We start from the raw sequence: 24,502 nt of genomic DNA on the forward strand, positions 1-24,502 counted from the left end.
GGCGGGGCGTCGGAGTACGCGGCTGGCCTAGGCTCTCAGCGAAAAGTTTGGCGGTTTGAAAATGCTGCTTCTCGTGGGCGGGCCAAGTATTGGGTCCTGATTTGTTCCGGTCGCGAGCTAATGACGCCACAGTTTTTCGCGGGAGAAATTCGAAAGTGGATTTTATGCAATGGGCCGGTGAAGTGTTTTCCCGGGATTGAGGGTGGATAGGCAAGGGGTTTTTGAGCGAGAGGCAGCGTCACTGATTTAGGGCAAAGAGTTAAAAGAATCTGTTCCGCCAGAAGAGGACTGGTCCGGGTGCCGTGCGGACCACGTTTGGGTAGTGACTGTCGCAACTTGCTCCGAATCCCTGTTAAATTGCTGCCTCCTCTTCGCCGCGTTTCCAAGCCTCTGCTCTGCAGTTCCCGCATACGTGTAAGGACCAGGGAGGGTTTTTCTGTTTGTTTTTAGGACTGACAAAGGGTCAAGTCCTTTGTCAGTCTCATTGCCACTTGGTTAACACAGGATCATGGTAATTACTATCTTGGTAAATGAAGTGTGGGCTTCTTTTGGTTACTTGGACTGACTGGTTTCTTAAACAGGATATTGGGTTCGAGACTCCAACTTTTGAATCTGAACCATTTATGGATTCTAAAGGTCCTGCTTGTTCCAGAATAAAAGACAAAAAAAATCCTGTGGTACTTAAAAGGAAGTGGTACTCATTTTATTGAGAACACTGAATTTTATATATGAATGTACAAAGCAGTGTAAGGATATATGAGTATATATGTGTGTGGGGGTGTGTTTGTATGTGTCTGGTTATATAAACATCACACCATCTGAGGGCTCCATACCACTTTAAAAGTTTTCCACATTAAACTTTGACCCTTTAGTGGATCAACACTTGATGTTGATGAAGACTTTAAGGAAATTTTTTTTTCTTTTCAAAATGTTATGTAAATTATAGTTAATTAACATACAGTGCAATTTTGGTTTCAGGAGTAGATCTCCGTGATTCATCACTTGCATACAACACCCAGGGCTCTTCACAAATGCCCTCCTTGGTACCCATTATGCATCTACTGTCCCCCACCTTCCTCCCTCCATCAACCCTCAGTTTGTTTTTTATCCTTAAGAGTCTCTTATGGTTTGTTTCCCTTTTTTCCCCCCATCCTGTAAGTCTCTGACTGACTTACGTGGCTTAACGTAGTATACTCTAGCTTCATCCACATCGTTGCAAATGGAAAGATTTCATTCTTTTTTTTTTTTTTTTTAATGTTTTTTATTTATTTTCGAGACAGAGACAGAGCATGAACGGGGGAGGGGCAGAGAGAGAGGAAGCAGCCTCCAGGCTCCGAGCCATCAGCCCAGAGCCTGACGCGGGGCTCGAACTCACAGACCGCGAGATCGTGACCTGAGCCGAAGTCGGACACTTAACCGACTGAGCCACCCAGGCGCCCCGATTTCATTCTTTTTGATCGCTGAGTAATATTCTATTGTGTGTACATGTATATATGTATAGATACAATACATCTTCTTTATCCATTCATCAGTTGCTGGACATTTGGGCTTTTCCCATAGTTTGGCCATTGTTGATGTTGCTATAAACATTGGGATGCATGTACCTCTGAATCTGTACTTTTTTTATCCTTTGGGCAAATACTAGTGCATTTGCTGGACTATAGGGTAGTTGTATTTTTAACTTTTTGAGGAACCTCCATTATGTTTTCCAGAGTGGCTGCACCAGTTTGCATTTCTACCAACAGCTCAAGAGGGTTCCCCTTTCTCCACATCCTGGCCAACACCTGTTGTTTGTGTTGTTTACTTTAGCCATTCTGACAGGTGTGAGGTGGTATCTTATTGTGGTTTTGATTTGTATTTCCCTTATGCTGAGTGATGTTGAGCATCTTTTCATGTGTCTTGTTTGCCATCTGAATGTCTTCTTTGGAAAAATGTCTATTCGTGTCTTCTGCCCATTTCTTAACTGTATTGTTTATTTTGGGGTGTTGAGTTTGATAAGTTTGTTATAGATTTTGGATAGTAACCCTTTATCAGATATGTCACTTGCAAATAGCTTCTTCCATTGCATAGGCTGCCTTTTAGTTTTGTTGATTGTTTTCTTCCCTCTGCAGAAGCTTTTTATCTAAAGTCCCAATACTTCATGTTTGCTTTTGTTTCCCTTGCCTTCCACAATGTCTCTAGTAAGAAGTTACTCTGGCCAAGGTCAAAGAGGTTGCTGCTTGTTCTCTTCTAGGATTTCGATGGTTTCCTACCTCACATTTAGTTCTTTCATGCATTCAAATTTATTTATTTATTTGTTTGTTTATTTATTTATTTTAAGAGAGACAAAGATGGCATGAGCTGAGGAGGGGCAGAGGGAGTTAGAGAATCCCAAATAGGCTCTGTGCTGCCAGTGCAGATCCTGATATGGGGCTTGATCTCACGAATTGTGAAATCATGACCAAAACCAAGAGTTGGACACTTAACTGACTGAGCTACCCAGGCACCCCCATTTTGAATTTATTTTTGTGTATGGTGTAAAAAAGTGGTCTGGTTTCATTCTTCTCCATGTTGCTGTCTGGTTTTCTCAACACCATTTGTGGAAGAGACTGTCTTTTTTCCACTGGATATTCTTTCCTGCTCTGTCAAAGATTAATGGACTGTATAATTATGGGTTTATTTCTGGGTTCTTTGTTCTGTTGATCTATGTGTCTGTTTTTGTGCCAGTACCATACTGTCTCTATGACTACAGCTTTGCAATATAGCTTGAAATCCAGAATCAGGATGCCTCCAATTTTGTTTTTCTTTTTCAGGATTGCTTTGGCTATTTGGGGTCTTTTGTGGTGCCATACAGATTTTAAGATTGTTTGTTCTAGCTGTGTTATGAATGCTGGTGTTATTTTGATCATGATTGCATTGAATATGTAGATTCCTTTTGGTACTATAGACATTTTAACAATGTTTTTTCTTCCAGTCCATGAGCATGGAAAGCTTTTCCATTTCTTTGTGTCCTCCTCAATTTCTTTCATAAGTGTTCTATAGTCTTCAAGAGTATAGGTCTTTTACCTCTTTATTTACCTAGGTTTATTCCTAGGTATCTAATTGTTTTGGTGCAATTACAAATGGGATAGATTGCTTGATTTCTTTTTCTGCTGCTTTGTATTGGTGTATAGAAATGCAACAGATTTCTGCATGTTGATTTCATATCCTGAGACTTTGCTGAATTCATGTATTCTGGTAATTTTTTTGGTGGTGTCTTTCTGGTTTTCTACATAGAGTATCATGTCATCTGCAAATAGTAAAGTTTGGCTTCTTCCGTGCTGATTTGGATGCCTGTTTTTTTCTTTTTGTTGTGTGATTGCTGAGGCTGACTTCTAGTACTATTTAAATAGTAATGGTGAGACTGGAAATCTGTCTTATTCCTTCCTGACTATAAGGAAAAGCTCTCAGTTTTTCCCCATTGAGGATGATACTAGCTGTGTGTCTTTCATATATGGCTTTTATGATGTTGAGGTATGTTCCCTCTATACCTACTTTGTTGAGGGTTTTTATTAAGAATGGATGCTGTATTTTGTCAAATGCTTTTCCTACATCTTTTGACAAGATCATATAGTTCTTATCCTTTTATTAATGTGTATCACGATCGATTTGTGAAGACTGAATCACCCTTGCAGCCCAGGAATAAATCCCACTTGACCATGGGGAATAATTCTTTTAATATACTGTTGGATTTGATTTGCTGATGTCTTGTTGAGAATTTTTGCATCCGTGTTCATCATTGATATTGGCCTGTAATTTTTCTTTTTAGTGAGGTCTTTGTCTGGTTTTGGAATCAAAGTAATGCTGGCCTTATAGAATCAGTCTGGGAGCTTTCCTTCCAATTCTATTTTTTTGGAACAGTTTGAGAAGAATAGTTACTAGCTCTTCTTTAAAAAAAAAAATTATATATTTTGGGATGGAGAGCAAGTGTGTGCACCTGTGTGAGAGGGAGGAGCAGAGAGAGAGGGTGAGAGAGAATCCCAAGTAGCCTCCTCACTGTCAGTAGGAACCTGATGTAGGACCCGAACTCACGAACCATGACCTGAATCAAAATCAAGAGTCAGGTGCTTAACCGAATGAGCCACCCAGGCACTCCAGGCCTCTTTAAATATTTTTGAATACAGTTAGCCTTTTTTTTTAAAACTAGTCTTTTTTTTTTTTATTATTATCTAATTTACACTTCTGAGAGCATGGATCTTTACAATTCCTTTTAAATTGTAAATCCCGCAAGTAGTATCTCAGATTTAGGAAAACAATGGGGATTTATCTTGCAATTCGTAAATAGAATATAAGTAATCCTATATTAGTAAATACCGGTTTCCTAATCTGTATGTTGTGGTGATAATATCTAAACCAGTGCTTTAGATCATGCCTTCAGGTTCTGAGACTGGCAAATAGTATATATAATTTTTATATGATATAAATTATCTAGTCTACTTCCTGCCTGATATAGTAGGCACTCAATAAATAGTTATATGTCATATTTGTGAGTATGAGTGCCAGAGTTTAGACTACTTAGTTTTTAAAATTTCACATTTTTTTAAGTAAACTTTATGCCCACCATGGGCTTGAACTCAACTGGAGATCAAGAGGTGCATGCTCTAGGGGCTGAGCCAGGCAGGGGCCCCTAAACTACTTAGTTTTGAATTTTGAATCTGCCATTTATTTTGTGATCTTGGGCAAATTATTTACTGATATATACTTTCGTTTCCTTTTTTTGTAAAATAATGTGAAAATTGAAATCTATACAGTAAGGTTGTGAGCATTTAAAGCATGTTAGATGTCTAGCACATAATTGCACTGAATAAATGATAGCTGTTATTAAAGCAATCTCATATCAATAACTGCCACATGCCAAGCACTGTGCCTACACCATGTAGTCTCATACCTATGTAGAATGTCCAACACATTCAGTGGCTGGGAGCAAGTTGCTCTAAAACAGTAGTGAAAGATGTGTTTCTCTGGACATCTGTTATCTTCTTGGCATTCATTAGGGATTTAGCAATTCCTGTGGGTTTGAGGGGAGGGATGTAGGATATGGGAGTTTTTATCTCTGAAAGGCAGTGCCTCCAATAGGCCTGTGTCCTGTCCTGTGAACTGTGTCCTGGGGCAAGTATTCATACCTCATTTGCCTAATCCCTTATCCCTCCTATCTCCATTCAGCAGCCAGAGCAATCTTTGTAAAACCCAAGTCAGATTATGTAATCTTATTCTTAAAACCCTACCCTTCCCACTGCCTTTATGCAAAGTTCAAACAACTCGGCATAGCATAGAAGGCCCTCCGACTCCTATTATTTCTCGGTTTTTTTCAGTCTTCTCTCTCACTATTCCCTATCTTGACTCCTTAATTGTACTGAGTTCCTTGATCATGCCTTGCTGTGTCTTTTCACACGTCCTTGTATATATTGATTTCATTTTGGAAATACATTCCTGGCATCTTCTTTTGGTTATGGTTATTTCAACTTGCAGCTTAGACATTATGTTCTTCGGGAAGCCTTATTTGATGCCCTAGACCCAGTTAAGTGCCCCTCCTGTGCTTATTTCTGTCATGGTTTATTGTAAGTACTGTTTTTCACCCTGCTACACTGAAATTTCCTTGATTAAGAATAGTATTTTGTTCATTTTAGTACCTAGTTTAGCACATTGTCTGGCAAGTACTAAGGGAAATAATATATGTAATTTATAAATGATACGTATGTGGTATATTTTATATGTATGAAAGGGGATTTGAATCTAGAATCGCAAATTATACTTTTATTGAATCATCCTGGGTGGTTTAGCCGTGTGTTCTCAAAATTGAGCATATATCACTATCACTTGCAGGGCATGTTAAAACGAAGTACTGGGCCTGACCTTAGACTCTCTGATTGAACAGGTCAGGGGTGGGACCCAAGACCTTGAATTTCTAACTAGTTCCCAGGTGATGTTGCCTTGTTAGTCCAGGGTTCATACCTTTGGAACCAGTGCTTTAGAAATTTTTTTTTCATTGGCATCTCTGTTTACTTCTTCAATTCCCCATCAGTAATTTTAGATTTCTAAATTTGCCCACAGTAACAATTTTATCCAGTAGCATAGGATAACTACAGTACTCATTCCAATATCATTGCAGTGATATTGCAAAGATTATTCCTTGCAGAGGAAATTTGTATATTCTTGGATGCTAGGATATGTTGACTTTAAGATGTAAAAGGAAAAATTCAAAACGCAAGGGGGCCATCTTGTGGTGCCTATAGCAATTTAGAAAATGGAAAATTGAAGCTCTTTCCACAAGGATCCCATATGTTGTAGGATCATTTTCAGATACATGTTATGGCACCTAGAAAAAGCTTTCCATGCTAATTATTTTATATAATATATATATTATTGTTATATAATATATATTAATAACATGTTATTTTATGTATTTTATAATATACATTATCTTACATATTTTACTTAGTTTTCTCTTTTAGTTTTTCTTGGCAAATTCTTTTTCCACAGGGTAGGGTCACTCTTTTATTGTGTACTTAGTATCAGATAATTTGATTATACCTATGTTTCCCTTGGTGATTCTAAGAGACTTAGAACTCTCAGATTTCTCTCTTCTGTCGAGTTTGTGGGAAACAATTGTTTTTGATATTTATTCTTTTCGTCAAGGTTGAATGTTCTTTGTTTTCATTTTAGGTGATAGAAATAATTGAACAACCACAGTTATTTTCTGGAGCTGACTCGTTTATAACTTCGGAAGAAATAATGGAAAGCCAGGAATTTATTGTGAGTCTTACCAGTTTTCACTATTTCCTTTTTTCTTTTTTCAAAATCCTCTTTATTTTATTATTATTATTATTTTTTAATATTTTATTTTCAAGTAATCTCTACACCCACTGTGGGGCACTAACTTACAACCTTGAGATCAAGAATTGCACGCTCCATGCATTGAGCCAGCCAGGTGCCCCACTATTTCCTTTTTCTTACTTCCTTTCACATTTCACAAATGTCTTGCTAGGGTTGATAGATTTAACAAACAACCTCAGAACCTAAAAGCAAGACACTTAGTTAAATTTAAGTATCAGATAAACAGTGAATAATTTTTTTGGTATAAATATGTATATTTCAAATATTGCCTGATGTTTTACCTGGCAACCCTATCTCTTGCCTACTATTCAGGTTTGTTATACAAAGTCCTTTGGAACAAACTCTTTGTAAGCTCTTTGTTAGGACCAGGAAATAATTTCTTTTGAAGAATTGGCATGCCTCTTCTATCTAGATTAGTGATTCTTAAAACTGTTTGGTCTTAGGATCCTTTTATGCTCTAAACAATTATTGGGGACCCAAGAGAATTTTTGATTCTGGGGCTTATGTCTATTGATGTCTTTCATATGATAAATTGTAACAAATTTAAAAAATATTTATTAATTCATTAAAAATAACCCATTACATTGGACATAAATTACTTTTTTTTTTAATGGAAATAGCTATATTTTCCAAAACAACAACAGAAGAAAAACACATAGAAAAAAGTGGCATTGCTTTACTTTTTTTTGCAAATCCTCCTAGCAATTGACTTAATAAAAGTCCGCTAGATTCTCAGATCTGCCTCTGCATTAGTCTGAAATTGAATCTTACAACATTGCATATACATAACCCTGGGAAACTCCATTCTGCATGCCTGAAGAAATGAGAGAAAAGGCAAATAACATCACGAAAATATGACCTCATAGACCTATGACCTCATAGACCCCTGAAAAGGTCTTGGGGACTTATAGGAGTCTCTGGACTACATTTTGAGCACAGATCATGACTTCTGTATAACTCAACAAATATTTTCCTTCCCACAGATGACTGAGAAGCTCAAAATTACCATTGTTATTATTTTTTTGAGCAAGAGAGAGAGAGTGTGTAAGTGTGCGTGCAAGCAGGAGAGAGGGGTAGAGGTGGGGAGAATCCTAAGCAGGTTCCACGCTCAGCACAGAGCCCAATGTGGGGCTCAGTCCCACAACCCTGGCATCATCACCTGAGCTGAAATCAAGGGTCAGATGCTTAAGTGACTAAGCCACCCTGGTGCCCCTCAAAATTGTTGTGGTCCAGTTAACTTTTCAGTTTCCTCTTTAGATTTTATCTTGTTTCTTTCCTGCCTTGACTTCTACTACCAAGTTTCTTTTTTTTAAATTGATGTTTGTTGTTATTTATTATTATTATTGTTTTTTCATGTAAGCTCAGGGCCCAGTGTGGGCCTTGAACTCACAGTTATGTACTGTGCCAACTGAATCAACCAGACACCCTGATGTTTTGTTGTTATTATTATATCTTTTGTTTCGATAAAAGATGTCTAAATATTTTTTGTGGGTAGGAAGTAAATAAAGATATATAACATTTAATACATGTAAAAAGAAACCATTTCTTTTGTACTTTTGGAAATAAGGTACTGTATACTCATCAAAAAATGAAGAAGTCAAAAGTGTGGCAAGATGGAACTCTGAAGATCGCTCACTTGGGAAACAAAGTAAGTACAAAGCAGTTGACTACAAAATTCAAGAGCTAGATTCTTGCCTTTTGATTGAGTATTAAAAAAGACTCTATAGATGATAGAATGTTAAATTTGTCCATAAACTGAAACAATATGAAAACAGAAGTGATCAGATGATTATAGTGATTAATTTGTGCATTATAGAAGTTCAGTAAATATTATTGAATTTGTTTTGATTTTCAAAAGTTGAATTAGGTTTTCTATAAAATGATTTAGGAATTTTGGCATTTTTTTTTTCTTTGCAGGCATGAGTTTAATGATAAAAAAATATATTAAAATATATTTCTAACATGGTAATAGAGGGAAATGGTATGTACAGAGTTGACACACCATTGTAGAAAAGTTGCTGATTTCTAAAATTATGTACAGAGTACTCTTTATTTTCATGTTTTCTTTCAATCAGTTACTTTGATCGTGATATGTACCTATCAGTCTTGAGAGAATTATTTGCTAGGGTGATCTTTTACTTTACTAGATATGGTAATCCTTCTATGGGTTACTTTTCTCACCCCCAAGGATCTCCATCTGCCAAATTGTAATATTCTTTAACCAGTTCTCATGACCTTATGCAACACTGTTGGCTCCTCCATTCTTCTTCCTGATACCTCTTCATTTGACTTTTGTGACACCACACTTTCCTGATGTTGCTTACTGACATCTAAGTATTTTCTGTGGGCTCATTCTCTTCTCAAAGTTTAAATTTTTCCTTAGGACTCAGTCTTACATGTACTTATAAAGAAATACATAAAGGTATATACATCTTTCTTTCTCTTTTATCCGTGTGTGTGTGTGTGTGTGTGTGTGTGTGTGTGTGTGTACACACACATGTAGAGAGAGAGAGGGAGAAAAGAGATTTATTCTAAGGAATTGGATGATGTGATTGTGGAAGCTGACAAGTCCCAAGATCCGTAGTTGGTAAGATGGGAGACCCAAGAAAGCCAATAGTGTAGTTTCAGTATAAATGTTGGAATGCTTGAGACTCAGGAAGAGCCAGTATTTCAGTTTGAGTCAAAAGGCAGGAGAGCACTCATAACTCAGCTGAGAGACAATCAGGCAGGAGGAGTTTTTTCTTACTCAAGCTTTTTATTCTCTTCGGTCCTTCCTCTGATCAGATGAGGCCCACCCAATTAGGGAGAGCAATCTGCTCTGTTTATTTTTTTATTGAAGTATAATTGACATTTAACATTATGTTAGTTTCAGGTGTACAGTGTAGTGATTTGATATTCATATACATTGCAAAATGATCACAGTAAGTGTAGGGTACCATCTGTCACCATATATAGTTAACAAAATTTTTTTTCTTTTATTTTTTGTGATGAGTACTTTTAAGATTTACTTTTAGCAACTTTTAAATATGCAGTATGGTGGTATTAATTATGGTCACTATGCTGTACATTATTTATTTTTATAATTAGAATTTTGTGTCTTTTGACATCTTCATCCATTTTGTCCCTTCATTCCCCTTCCCAGATGGATTAAAAAAACATTTTTTTTTAATGTTTATTTATTTTTGTGAGAGACAGAGTGCAAGCAGGGGAGGGCCAGAGAGAGGGAGACACAGAATCTGAAGCAGGCTCTAGGCTCTGAGCTGTCAGCACAGAGCCTGATGTGGGGCTCAAACCCACAAACCACGAGATTATGACCCAAGCCAAAGTAGGATGCTCAGCCAACTGAGCTACCCAGGTGCCCCCCCGGATGGATTTTTAGAAAAACTTATATTGTCAACTGCTTACTAGGTGCCAGGCATGCTTTAAATGTGTCAACTTACTTAGTCTACATAACTCCACTATTAGGTACTCTTTTTATCTTTATTTTACTGAGGATGAAACTGAAGCACAGAAAGGTGAAGTAACTTGTCCACAGATCTCACAGTTAGAAAATGGAGAAGTCATATGTGACCCTAGGCTTTTTGGCTCCAGAGCCCATATCCTAACCATTCTGCTGTCTCTGTTAATATTACAAATTAAAAACAAAAACAAAAAAAACCCTCCAACACATTTGAGTTGACAATACATGAAGTTAGAAGTCATACTTCTCAGTTAGCAGTTAAAGATCTCCATATTCTGTCCTTATTCTACATATCTATCATTAGTGAAATTACCAGAGAAGCTTTTCAATGTAGAAAGGCTACTTGTTATTATTTTTAAATTAGCAATTAGTTAAAACAAAATTAAAAGAAAAAAATCGTTTTGCCTTAAGCCTTCAAGTTCAACTTACACTTCCTATTAACTTTTTTTTTTTTTTTTTTTTAAACGTTTATTTATTTTTGGGACAGAGAGAGACAGAGCATAAACGGGGGAGGGGCAGAGAGAGAGGGAGACACAGAATCGGAAACAGGCTCCAGGCTCTGAGCCATCAGCCCAGAGCCTGACGCGGGGCTCGAACTCACGGACCGCGAGATCGTGACCTGGCTGAAGTCGGACGCTTAACCGACTGCGCCACCCAGGCGCCCCATACTTCCTATTAACTTTAACGTTCAGTGGGTTTAACGTTCAGTCAATTTAAGTTGAACAAACTGGATACTTTTAATCATCAGTCTAGTAACAGACAAAATTTTAAATATTTTAAATTTTTAAATTTTTTTTCTTTTTTCTTTTTCTTTTTTTTTTTTTTTTTTTAAGATTTTGTTTTTAAGTAATCTATACCCAACATGGGGCTCAAACCCACAACCCTTAGATCAAAAGTGAAATACTCCTCCTACTGAACAAGCCAGGTGTCCGTTTCTTTTTTTTCTTTCTTCCCCCCTCCCCCCCAAAGTAATATCTACATCCAATGTGGGGCTCAAACTCATGATCCCAAGATCAAGAGTTGCATGCTGGGGCACATAGGTGGCTCAGTCGGTTGAGTGTCTGACTCTTGATTTCAGCTCAGGTCATGATCCCAGGATTGTGGGATCAAGCCCTCCCTTGGGCTCCACATTCAGTGCAGAGCCTGCTTGGGATTCTCCCTCTCCCTGCCTCTGTGCCTCTCCCCCACTCACGCTCTTTCCATCTCTCAAGTAAAAAAAAAAAAAAAAAGAAAAAAAGAGTTGCATGCCATACCAATTGAGCCAGCCAGGTGCCTCTGATTTTCTTTCTTTAGCATTTTAGTTGTCCTAACAAATAAAAACCTCCCAATTGCCAAAATCCTTCTATTATATCTAGTAAATTAAACATAAACATAGTTATTCTTAAGGCTTTGTAAGTATTCTAATCCTGTTTATAAACTTAGTAAAATTTAGTTACCCACCTCTTTCACTTAAAAAGTCACATATCTGGGGCACCTGGGGGGCTCAGTTGAGTATCTAACTGTTGATTTCAGATCAGGTCATGATCCCAGGGTTGTAGGATCAAATCCCATGTTGGGTTCTGTGCTGAGCATGGAGCCTGCTTAAGATTCTCTTTCTCTCTCCCTCTGTTCTTCTCCCCTGCTTGCATTCTCTCCTGCTTGCATTGACCCAGCCAGGTGACTCTGATTTTCTTTCTTTCTTTCTCTCTCTCTCCCCTTTCCTTCCTCTCTCTCTAAGAGTTACAAAAAAATAAAGGCCACATATCCAAAATGAATTTTTCAGTTACACATTTGGGATCATAAATGTATAATCTGTCTTTGTAAATTGAAACATTACAAGTACTTTTTAAAGTAAAAAATAATTTTTGAATGTTAAAATAGCACAGATACTTCAAAATCATGGGTTGCATAATTACTAAAACCTATTCATGATCTTAACTCAAAAGCATTGATATTTTGGGGGTGATTTACTGCCTTATCACTATCCAGTTCTAAATGTTTCAGGAGTTCAAAAGTCCTTTTCCATAGTTTAAAAAAAAATTTTTTTTTAGGGGCACCTGGCTGGCTCATTCCATAGAGCAGGTGACTCTTGGTCTCAGGGTTGTGAATTGTGAGTTTGAGTCCATTGGGTGTAGAGATTACTTAAAAATAAACAAACAAATAAATAAACTTTAGATAAAAATGTTACTGCCCGTAAATTGAAGGTATATCAGTGAACACAAGTTACTAATTAGATTCTAGGCTGGGACTTGAGACCTAGGGTTATAGATAATCACTGTACCCTTACCAGCATCATAAAGGGATATGTTGAGCCTTGTGTTTAGTGGGCTTAACTACAGGATGTCTAAGTCCATGCCCTTTAGAGAGTGTTGGTCTCATAGTTGATATCTTAGGTTTAAGTCATGGCATTATCTAATTCTTTTATTATTTTTTAATTTTTACTTACTATTAAAAATTTTTTTCAATGTTTATTTTTGAAAGAGAGAGAAAGAGAGACAGAGCGTGAGTGGGGGAGGGGCAGAGAGACAGGGAGACACAGAATCCAAAGCAGGCTCCAGGCTCTGAGCCATCAGTACAGAGCCCGATGAGGGGCTCGAACTCATGAACCTTGAGATCATGACCTGAGCTAAAGTCAGACATTCAACTGACTGAGCCACCCAGGCATCCCTATTTTTTAAAATTTAAGTCAAAGTTAGTTAACATATAATGTAATAATTTCAAGAATAGAATTTAGTGATTCATCACTTACATATAACACCCAGTGGTCCTCCTGACCAGTGCCCTTCATAATTCCCATCGCCCATTTAGCCCATCCTTGCTCCTAACACCTTACCAGCAACCCTCAGTTTGTTCTCTGTATTTAGAGTCTCTTATGGTTTGTCTCCCTCTCTGCTTTTATCTTATTTTTGCTTCCCTTCCCCTATGTTCATCTGTTTTGTTTGTTAAATTCTACATATGAGTGAAATCATATATTTGTCTTTCTCTGACTGACTTATTTCACTTAGCATAATGCATTCTAGTTCCATCCACGTTGTTGCAAAGGGCAAGATTTCATTCTTTTTGATTGCCGAGTAATATTCCATCGTATATGTATACCACATCTTCTTTATCCACTTGTCAGTTGATGGACATTTGGGCTCTTTCCATACTTTGACTATTGTTTATATTGCTGCAGTAAACATTGGGGTGCATGTGCCCCTTCGAATCAGCACTCCTGTATCCTTTGGATAAATACCTAATAGTGCAATTGCTGGATTGTAGAATAGTTCTATTTTTAATTTTTTGAGGAACCGCCACATTGTTTTCCAGAATGGTTGCACCAGTTTGCAATTACCTAATTCTTTTAATCTGAATAAATGAATGTCTATGCCTGCCCTCATTCATATTTTTAAATAATTTGTCTTAAACTAATTAATCCATTCACTGTTTGAGCTATTCTTTCTCTCTCTATATATATACACATATTTAATAGTTTTCCTATTTGGTTGGGCCAAGTCTGCAAAGTCTTATAGATTTTGTCTTATATTAAAAGGACATCTGGGGCCCCTGGGTGGCTTATTTGGTTAAGCATCTGACTTCGGCTCAGGTCATGATCTCGCAGTTTGTGAGCTTGAGCTCTGCATCGGGCTCTGTACCAACAGCTCGGGGTCTGGAGCCTGCTTTGCGTTCTGTCTCCCTCTCTTTCTGCCCCTTCCTTGCTCTCTCTCTCTCTTTCTCTCTCAAAAATAAATAAACATTTTTAAAAAAGGCATCTGATTAGATTCTGCATATCCTTCATGTCTTCTGGTACAAAATCATAATATTAGGTCACACTAGTGGTGTTATCCAACTTTATCTGCACGTATAGCATATATTTATTGAATGTCTATTTTATGCCTCTCATTGGTAAGTTACAGGAAGACAAGATAAATTCAAGTTAGTCCTAGGGATTTTCTGTGATGCAAGAAAGTTAGTAGATCCTAAATTACAGCCTTGTTCTCAAATCCAAACCACTGCTTGCAGCATTTCTCTTACTAGTATTACCTTTTCCCTACCTATCCAAATTCTTACTGTGACAGTTACTCAACTTCCATTAATTGAGTCATCATTCAATAAACATATGTTGCTGGTAGGCAGTGGGAGAAGTTAAATAAGACATATGGAGGCAATGTAGAAGACCAGTTAATATCAAACAACCTTAGTTTGAATCCTGGTTCTTCACTTACTAGATGTGTAATCTTGGCAAGTTATTTAGTCTCTCAAGGGCTATAGTTTCTTTAAGTTGTCTTGAGGATTAAATAAGAAAAATAAGAAAAATGTATAAATCTCTTATCAAAGTACCTGGCACACTGTAAGAATGCAATAAATGGTAACTGTTATTATAGTTTTTGCCTTCAAGGAGCTTTTACCTGAGAACATAAGATTATAATATGTAAAGAGATATGCTTAGGGTTCTATAAGATCACAAAGGAGAGACATCAAAGTCTGACTCTGGTTCAGAGAAGTCTTTCCAGATGAAGCATAATTTTTGAGGATTTGTTTTGTTTTGTAAACAGAATTGATAGCTTGGAGGGACGGAAGTTAAAGATGGTATAACTGTAACAACGTGGAGGTATGGAAGTGTATTAAACATTTGGGGAACTATAAGCAATTAAATATGCCTGGAATGAAGGACTCATATTGGACAATTGTAGAATATAGCTAAAGAGGCAGTCAGGAGTCATATAATGAAGGACTTTGTCTTCTCTGCTTCAGGAGCCAGTGAAGAATTAGGAGTCGAAGAGTGACATAATCATGTTTCTATTTTAGAAAGATCACTTTGGCAGTAATGTGCATCATAACTTCTGAGCTGTGTAGGATGAAGTTAGGAAGAGTGTAGTCTAAAGAATAATGTAGACAAAAAGTGATGGGGGTCTGGCCAACCAGGCATTAGCAATGACAGTGGAGAGAAAGGATGATTAGGGAGAAATTATGAAAATATTATAGAATCTTAAGGTCTTGGATGTGAAAGGTGAGAATTCACAATGACTTTCAGGTTTTTGTATTGTTTTTATGGTACTGAAATAGGATATCTCAAAAAGAAAAAAAGCAAGTTTAGGAGGAAAAATTAAGATTTTGAGTTCCATTGCTTTGAATTTACTGAATTTTTTCTGTCCTAGGAACATTTAAGTAATTGTCTCTAGAGACCTGGAACTCAGGAAAGTTCTGGGCCACTGATATAGAGATGTTAGGAGTATTTAACACTTAGATATTTGAAATTCCTGGAGTGAATACATTCATCTATTCATTTAGCAGATATTTTTTGAGAACCTGTTATGAGTTACACACTATTCTAGGGGATGCAGAGAGAGCAAAACACATAAATCCCTGACTTCATGGAAATAGCATGGAGGAAAGAGACCAATAAACTAAATGAATACGTATGGCTAGTGAGTTAGGCAAACAACAAGGAGTAGGGTGAGCAAGGGTGAGAATGGAGATAAAGGGGATTATGTAAGCCTTATTGGTCATTGTAGGAACTTTTGTTCTTATTCTTTGGGAGCTGTGGAGACATTGGAAGGATTTGAACAGAAGCATGACATGATCTGGTTTGTGTGGATGATATCGCCAAAGGATGGAGTAGAGAATGTAAAGAATAGAGGGGAAAAGATAGGGCCTTTGTAAACACCAATCTTTTAAAGAGTTGTGTTGAGATAACATTCACAAACTTTTCAATTCACCCATTTAAAGTATTCAGTTTAATGGTTCTTTGTATATTCACAGAATTTTGCTGACCATTGCTACAATATAATTTTAGAACATTTGTCACCCCTAAAAGAAATCCCATACCTATTAATGGTCACTACTCAGTATCCACCTCCCAACCCTAAGCAACCACTAATCTACTTACTGTCTCAATAGATTTGCCTATTCTGGACTTTTCACGTGTATGGAATTGTATAATATGTGTTCTTTCATTGAATGACTACTTTCATTTAGCATGTTTTCAAGGTTCATCTATGTTGAAGCATGTGTCAATACTTTACTCCTTTTTATTGTTCAGTAATAGTCTATTGTGTAGATATGTCACATTTTATTTATCCATTCTTCAATTGGTATACATATGAGTCATTTCCACTTTTTTGGCTGTTATGTGTGTTATGTGTAATGTTGGTATGAACATTTGTGTGCAATATTTGTGAAGTTGTGAGATCTATGTTTTCATTTCTCTGTATATATATCTAGGAGTGGAATTGCCGGATCACGTGGCATCTCATGTTTAACCTTTTAAGCAACTGCCAAACTATTTTCCAAAGTGATGGAAACAGTAATATTTAAGGGACTAGTGGAGAAACTGGTAAAAAAAAATGTCTAGAGATAACAAGGAGAAAGCCAGAAAGTTATAACTACCTTAGTTTCCTTTTTCTCCTTCAAATTTTATTCCTTATACCTCATAAACAAGTATCCGTCCCAATGCTGATGACTTATTTCAAGCACTGATCATCTCCCTGGTGCTCTGTGCCACACCATTACCATAATCTCTTTACTCATTTTGCCTTCTGTTTTGCCCTCTAATACATTCCAGTTCTGTTTTCTTTCCAGTTCCATCCCAGATCCTTCTGGTAGAGATTAAGTTTGTGAATTCCTTATATGTATACCTTTGCTGTCTTGCACAGACTGAATAGTTGCTTAGGAAACATTTGAGATAGATGCACTTTTTTTCCTTGTTTTTGTTTTTTGTTTTTTTTACTTTTTAAAAAATGTTTGTTTATTTTGAAAGAGAGAGAGAGTGAGTGTGCTCAAATTGGGGAGGGCAGAGAGAGACGGGGACAGAGGATCTGAAGCAGGCTCTGCACTGATGGCAGCAAGCCCAATGTGGGCTTTATCCCATGAACCATGAGATCATGGCCTGAGCTGAAGTCACACTTAACTCACTGAGCCACCCAGGTACGCTGAAATACACTTTCTAGTCCAAAACAAAGTGGGTAATTCTTTCATTATATGATTACTTATGCAACAACTTTTGATTTGCTATTTATTGAAGATGTTTAAGAAAAGCAATATTATATTGTTTAACATTTGTTTTAATACAGGCAATTTTATATGATGACAAAGGAGAATGTTTGGAGAGTATATTTCTTAAGTGCCTTGAGGTATTTTAATGTTTCTATCTTATTTTTAAGTTATCTAAATCTCTATATTTAAGTTAAAAACATCTCTTTTTTTCCTTTATGAATATTGTCAAATACTGTTAGTGTTACTATTAGTGTTACTATAGTATTAATTATAGTTAGTACTTATTGAACATTTATTATTAGCCACACTCTGTGCTAAAAACTTTTAGATATTGTTTCATTTAATCTTTCCACAACCCTGTGATTTTTATAGATTAGGAGTGCAGTACAGAAAAGTTAAGTAACTTGCTCATGTTCATAGAGTTACAGTGGTAGGGCTGGGATTTGAACCCGGGAAGTGACCCTATAACCTAACTCTATTACATGATCTTGATAGGCTGAGAACTACAGTGGGGAATATTTTGTGAAATTATTCCTATTTATAATATTTTCTCAAATATTCTCTGTTTTTCCCTTTTGGAGGGAAAAAAAGGGAACTAAAGGCAATTTCAGTGTAAAGAATAAGGCTATTAAAGTAGGTCATTCTGGGTTCATGTCCCACTTTCAAATGCTTCCTAGCTAACCTCTCTCTGTGTCTAACTTCTCTACTGTTTATAAAATATAGACAATAGACAGATTTCATTGTGTTGGTCTAAAAATTAGAAATAATGTATGTGAAGTGCTTAGCAGTTTAGTATGGTGATTCTAAAAGTGTTAAAATGCATATTCTTGTTATCATTGTGTTGATTTTGACCATGGTGTTAAATCTTTTAAAATTTTTAAAGAAAAAATTTTTTAATGTTTATTTATTTTTGAGACAGAGAGACAGCATGAACAGGGGAGGGGCAGAGAGAGAGGGAGACACAGAATCTGAAACAGGCTCCAGGCTCTGAGCTGTCAGCACAGAACCCGATGCAGGACTCGAACCCACGAACCGTGAGATCATGACCTGAGCCAAAGTCGGGTGCTTAACCAACTGAGCCACCCAGGCGCCCCATAAATCTTCTAAAATTTTATGTGACATTAATAGTGGTTGTGGTATCTTTATATTTATCATAAAGAGGAAAAGCACTATCTCCGTAGATGCTTAATTGGGCCTAACTACTGTTATTTCATTTTAAATCATTTACTAATGAGTAAAGACTAAGCACATTGTCTGAGATAATACACAGATTTTGTGTATTACCAGGGGTTAATAATCTTATTTTTATGCTACAGAGATGGTGGCAGGTGCTATGTTTTTTGGTTTTTTTTTATTAAAAAATTTTTTTTGTTTTTAATGTTTATTTTTTGAGAGAGAGATTGACAGAGTGTGAGCAGGGGAGGGGCAGAGAGAGAGAGGAAGACGTAGAATCTAAAGCAGGCTCTAGGCTCTGAGCTGTCAGCACAGAGCCTGATGCGGGGCTCCAACCCACAAACCGTGAGATCATGACCTGAGCTGAAGTCAGACACTCAACCGACTGAGCCACCCAGGCGCCCCTGTTTTGTTTTTTAAAAGTATTTTGTTTATGGGGTGTCTGGGTGGCTCAGTCAGCTAATCATCCAGCCTCAGCTCAGGTCATGATCTTATGGTTTGTGAGTTCGAGCCCATGTCGGGCTGTGTGCTGACAGAGCCTGGAGCCTGCTTCGGATTCTGTGTCTCCCTTTCTCTCTGCCCTTCCCCCACTCACACTCTGTCTCTCTGTCTCTCAAAAATAAACATCTTAAAAAATATATTTTGTTTATTCAAGTAATTAAAATGCATTTTTGGATTATGATTATTTCAGCAATTTCGGTTAATAATTTATAATATTATTTCAATTAATAATTTATAATAATAATTAATTTGTAATAATTATGAGCATATAATTCATCTGAATTTATAAGGATAAATATATAATTGCTATTTAATAGCTCTAATTTAAAAAATTACGTTTAGTTCCTGATGAACTCCTTGAAAGAGGGCATACTTGTGCTGCTTGTCATTGTACCTCCTGCATGCAACAAAGGGTCTCATGTGTATTATTGGATACATAAATTGGTGACAATTTTTTTGCTGTATTGTTCCTTTTTGTGCTTCTTAACTAGTACATAATAATAAAGACTTAGTTATCGATTCATACATTTAACAATTATTTATCGAATACCTATTGTGTCTTGCTAGTAGTGTTAGTGACCTACTGGAACACAGAATCCAATAATCAGATATATGTGATTTTGAATTTATGTTTTAGAACTTATTTGTTCTTTAAAATGTATTGTTTAAAATTTAGGTGAAGCCTGGAGATGACTTAGAAGGTGACCGATACTTAATCACAGTTGAGGAGGTTAAAGTTGCTGGAAGCATAGCTATTAAACAGGATGTCAGTAAAGAAGCACCAGAGTTAAGTCCAAGGACATTTCTATCCTCTGGCCGATCCCTTGGATGTCAGCCTGCTGGTTTAAAAAGGAAGTTTACTGTAAGTTTATCTGTTGAAAATAATAAGTCAATATATATTTATAATATTGTTCCAAGAAGTAGTGAATTTGAAGCTATTGTACTCTATGTCATTAAAATGGTACTTCATAATATATGTTTAGGTAGGGAAGTAAACCCTAATTAGAAAAATCTTAATACAAATGAGCATTTACATTTTAATTTAGCAGATTTTATATCTTTATTACTGTACCTGGTAAAACAGACTCCTTTTTTTTCTTTCCTTTTTTTTGAGCCAGTTCATTTTACACTTCCTTTGTAGATAATGGGACAGCTAATAATTGTTTTAATATTTTTAGGGTTTTCAAGGACCACGTCAAGTGCCAAAGAAAATGATGATTACAGAAAATGGTGAATCAACGGCATCACTTGAGGCTAAGAAACCTGGCCCTAATTTTCTTTCTCCCTTGTACAGCATACCTCCTTTGTTTTCTACTGCTGGCAAGAAAGATATAAATAATATGCCAATAGACCCTGAGAACATTGTCACTTACAGGAATAGAGAAGCAAATGGCTTACGTTTTTCTTCAGTTGTCTCTACTCCATCTTTTAAGAGTAACCCAGAAATGCTATGTGAAGAAAGTTATTCTTGCTTTCCTGTCTGTTCTGTAAATAAGCATTCAGATTCTTTACTGACCAATGAGGCCATAAAAAAAGATGGTTTGGTATCTCACCGTTTGGGAGTTTCACAAAACGTCAGAAGCAAAGCACATATATTAGCTCTTTTGAAGTCCAAGTCAACTATGTGTAAGGAGCCAAATTCTGGGATTACAGAACATCTCCCTCAGATACAACTACAAGGAAGTATAAACATTCCTACTAAACCAAAGTGCATAATTGAACAGAAGGAGTGTGCTGACGTGAAGAGCACAGAAAGTTTACACGACCGGCATCAATCAGAAAAAAAACGTGAGAAATAAAAGCCGGTGGGCCGTGTATTTATCCTCACAGAGCTCACCTGTACATTCTTCTAGTGAAGATGGAAATAATATAGAAAGGAAACCCAAGGCCCAGGGAGACAATATAGATTTAAATTTGAGAGACCTTTTGGTACAAGAAAAGATACAGTTCTTTGAAACATGTGCTGAAGAGGGTAAAAAGTATAATGAAGACAAGCCAGTAGATGCTAATGATCAATTTTGGGATCAGGAAGTAGAACTGGAAATTCCTTCATTCTGTGAAAGCAACCATATACCAGTTACCTGTAGCAATGTAGAGAATGATGGCTTATTATCCGAGCCTGACATTCAAAAAAATAATAAAATACCTGTTAATGAAAATGACCAGATGTGTCTAAAAGGATCAGTTCTCATTAGAGAAAATACTCAGGAGATAAATATATGTGGAACACCAGAAAAGGAGTACAAACAGCCAGTGTTGTTTCTGCCAGAATCTGAACATCTACAGATTGAATCTTCTAGAAGTAAAAATTCTAGGGTCTCTGATGACTTTACCAGCATGCTTTCTAACAGTAATACTGATAGTGAAAGTCTTAATAGTATTCCCAAACCTATGAGCAATGTAACACAGCCACTTGTGGAGGTGACTTTTAATCTGAACAATTTTGAAACCAGTGACACTGAAGAGGAGTCACAGGAAAACAACAAAGTTTCCCAGGATTCAGGGAGTCGTGTAAAGGAAACTTTGGTTAATGACAGTCCAGATGTTCAAAAGAGATGTGAAGATATAAGCTGTACAGAAGTTGGCAGTAAACATTTGTCTCCCTTAACGTCTATTGGGGATAAACCTACAAAGACATTTCCTATTAAAGAGACTCTTCTATCACAATTTTGTGATAAAGCTTATGTGGGTTTTGACACAGGACCTTGGAAAGCTGAAAACGTTAGAAAAGGAACAGAAGAGTACAGTGACACATTAAGCAATTTTGACTCATCCTTAGAATGGACTGATGATGTATATGTAGATAATAATGAAGATGCTAATAAATCTATTCAAAAAGTGAGAATTAACTATGATACTGCTTCACTACTGAGTAAATCTAAAGATGTCAGCTCGAATTTACATATTCCTCATTTAAATATAGTCATTAATCAGACTCCTGAAAATAGCCTATTCTCAGGCCAGGAGGAGCCTCAGCCTTTTGTTATGGGAAGTAATTTAGACAAAAACGATGAATGGGTTTTACCATCAACTTCTAGCAGTGATATCAGTATCCAACAATTAAATGTCAATCAGAATCACTCTGAAGAATGTGTTGCACTTGATAAATCAAATACCCAAGTTTCTAATTCTTTGTTTTACCCTCTGGGAAAAAAGCGTCCAATTTCCAAAGACACAGAAGCGTGTATTCCTGAACCTGAAGATTTGGGAAGGATTAGAAGTTTAGACCATGACCATATTGATGTAGAAACTGTTGGAGAAAGCAAACAATACTGGAATATTCCTAGAAATCCTTCAGAACTCTCTGGATTAGTAAATAACATTTCCCTTTTAAAGTCATTGTCTGAACATAGTACGGCTTTAGAAGGCTTGGAAATATTGAAAAAGAAAAATACAACCTTTAAGCAACAAGGAACTCTGCAGACATGTGAGCCAGACAGCAATCCTGAAGGTTAGATTGGTGTGTTTGTTTTGGATTGTTCTCTGTATAACTGTTAAGGATGAGAAATATTTGCTTTGGAGGCTACGTTAAAGAATTACATGGTATTGGTGCATCTGGGTGGCTCAGTCGGTTGAGTGTCCAACTCTTGATTTTGGCTCAGGTCGTGATCTCACGGTTCGTGGTTTCGAGTCCTGCGTTGGGCTCCGTGCTGATAGTGCAGGGCCTGTTTGGGATTCTCTGTCTCTCTCCCTCTCTGCTCATTGTCTCTCTCTCTCTCTCTCTCAAAATAAATAAACTTAAGAATTACATAGTATTTAAATAGGTAATACATGTACTTGGTAAAATCAGTTCTAATAGATAATCTGGTAAGTTCTGCAGTCCCTCAGTCCAATCCTCAGAATTAGCCACAGTTTCCTTCCAGGATATCCTTCTGCAAATGTTTTATGCATATATAAACATATATAGGCATATATAAGCAATATGTGTGTGAATATCCATTCCTGTCTTACATTTTTAGATGTGTGCTAGAAGATGCTTTTTCTTTTTTTTTTTTTTTTTTTGAGAGAGAGAGAGCGCAGTGAGCAAGGGGCAGAGAGACAGAGAGGGGGAGAGAGAAGTGGGGCTCACACTCACCCGAAGCAGGGCTCGAGTTAATGAACCCTAAGATCATGACCTGATCTGAAGTCAGAGGTTCATCCGACTGAGCCACCCAGACACCCTGCTGGAAGATACTTTTAAAAAATAATCATGAGTTCATATTGATATCTCTAATTCCAGTTCTAAACCACAGGGTTCTTCCTGTCCTTCCATTTCATTATTATATTTCTTTACTTCTAAAATGAGAAGGGGCCCTGGTTCCCAACAACATCCGTATATTTACTTCCTCAATTCTACATACAATACACATCAAATAGCTTCCAAATTGTTATACTAGTATCACTACTAGCAAAAAAACCTTTACAAGTTTGTGAAGTTCACAAATCCTTTGATTTTTTTTTGTTTTTTTTGTTTTATTGGTTTTTTTTTTAGAATGTATCCTGGGAATATAGAGTTGGAGTATTATGTTCAAAAGTTACTTGGGTTACTTTTCTTTACTGTAATTGTAGTATCATTTGATGTAAATATAGTTAAGTTTATTGTTTATATTTCAGTATGAGGGGTTTTTTGTGCAACCTTGTTGATTTATTTTTATTTCTGACTATGTAAAATATGAACCTAGTTAAGAGTCAAAGCTGTATAAAAACATAAATTCATATGCCTTCCTTAAGCCTTTTATCCTGTTCTTACTCACCTGCTATATGTAACCAATATATCATACCTGTGTTTCTTTTTTGCAAAAATAAATAGCTCCATGTTTAAATTCTTGTCCCCCCCCCCCGCCCCCCCGCCCCGACACACACATATTCAACAAAAGACAGTAAAGTCTGTATATTCTTTAGCACCTACTTTTCACTTAATATATTCTGGAAATCACTTCATATCAATTCATAGGACACATCCTCATTTTATTTGTTTGTATCTGTGTAATACTCGCTGTGTGGATAAACCATCATTTATGCAACCTGTCTCCAATACTTTGCTATTACAAATAATGTGACAATACATAACCGAGTGTGTGTGTGTGTGTGTGTGTGTGTGTGTGTGTGTGTGTGTTTTGCATATTGTTTGAGGTGTGTCTTCAGGGCAAATTCCCAGTAGGTTTGCTGCGTAAATGCGTGACTTTATTAGATACTTCAACATTCCCTCCATTTCGTAGCCCTGTCAGTAATGTAGGAGAGTGCTTGTTTCTCTGGTCTTGCCAATATAGTGTGTTACCAAGCTTTTGAATTTTGCTTATCTAATAGATGAGAAATGGCATTCAGTATACTTACATTTGCATTTCTCTTACTACAAGTGAAATTGAGCATCTTTTCATATGTTTAAGTATCATTTATATATCTTTTTTTCATGAACTTTCTTACCCTTTTGTCCAGATTTTAATGGGTGTTGTTCTTTTTATTCTCATTGATTTGTAAGAGTTCTTTATATATTAGAGATACTAGCCTCTTATCTATGATATATGTTGCAGATATTTTCTTTCAGTATGGTATTGGTCTTCTGACTTTGCTTATGGTATGTTG

The 24,502-nt window shown here is 36.6% G+C and overlaps 1 protein-coding gene across 1 annotated transcript in view; it reads left to right on the top strand.

Moving 5' to 3' along the window:
- The first annotated feature begins 97 nt into the window (after nt 1-97).
- Nucleotides 98-24,502, top strand: part of ZGRF1 (zinc finger GRF-type containing 1) — a 93,172-nt gene continuing 68,767 nt past the window's right edge. The window contains 7 exon segments of the mRNA XM_043570225.1: nt 98-414; nt 6,682-6,771; nt 8,420-8,500; nt 17,344-17,403; nt 19,617-19,802; nt 20,119-20,721; nt 20,723-22,391. Of these exon segments, the coding sequence (XP_043426160.1) occupies nt 6,751-6,771; nt 8,420-8,500; nt 17,344-17,403; nt 19,617-19,802; nt 20,119-20,721; nt 20,723-22,391 (2,620 nt within the window). The 5' untranslated portion in view covers nt 98-414; nt 6,682-6,750.

Source organism: Prionailurus bengalensis, chromosome B1 (assembly GCF_016509475.1).
Source record: "Prionailurus bengalensis isolate Pbe53 chromosome B1, Fcat_Pben_1.1_paternal_pri, whole genome shotgun sequence".
Classification (NCBI taxonomy): domain Eukaryota; kingdom Metazoa; phylum Chordata; class Mammalia; order Carnivora; family Felidae; genus Prionailurus; species Prionailurus bengalensis.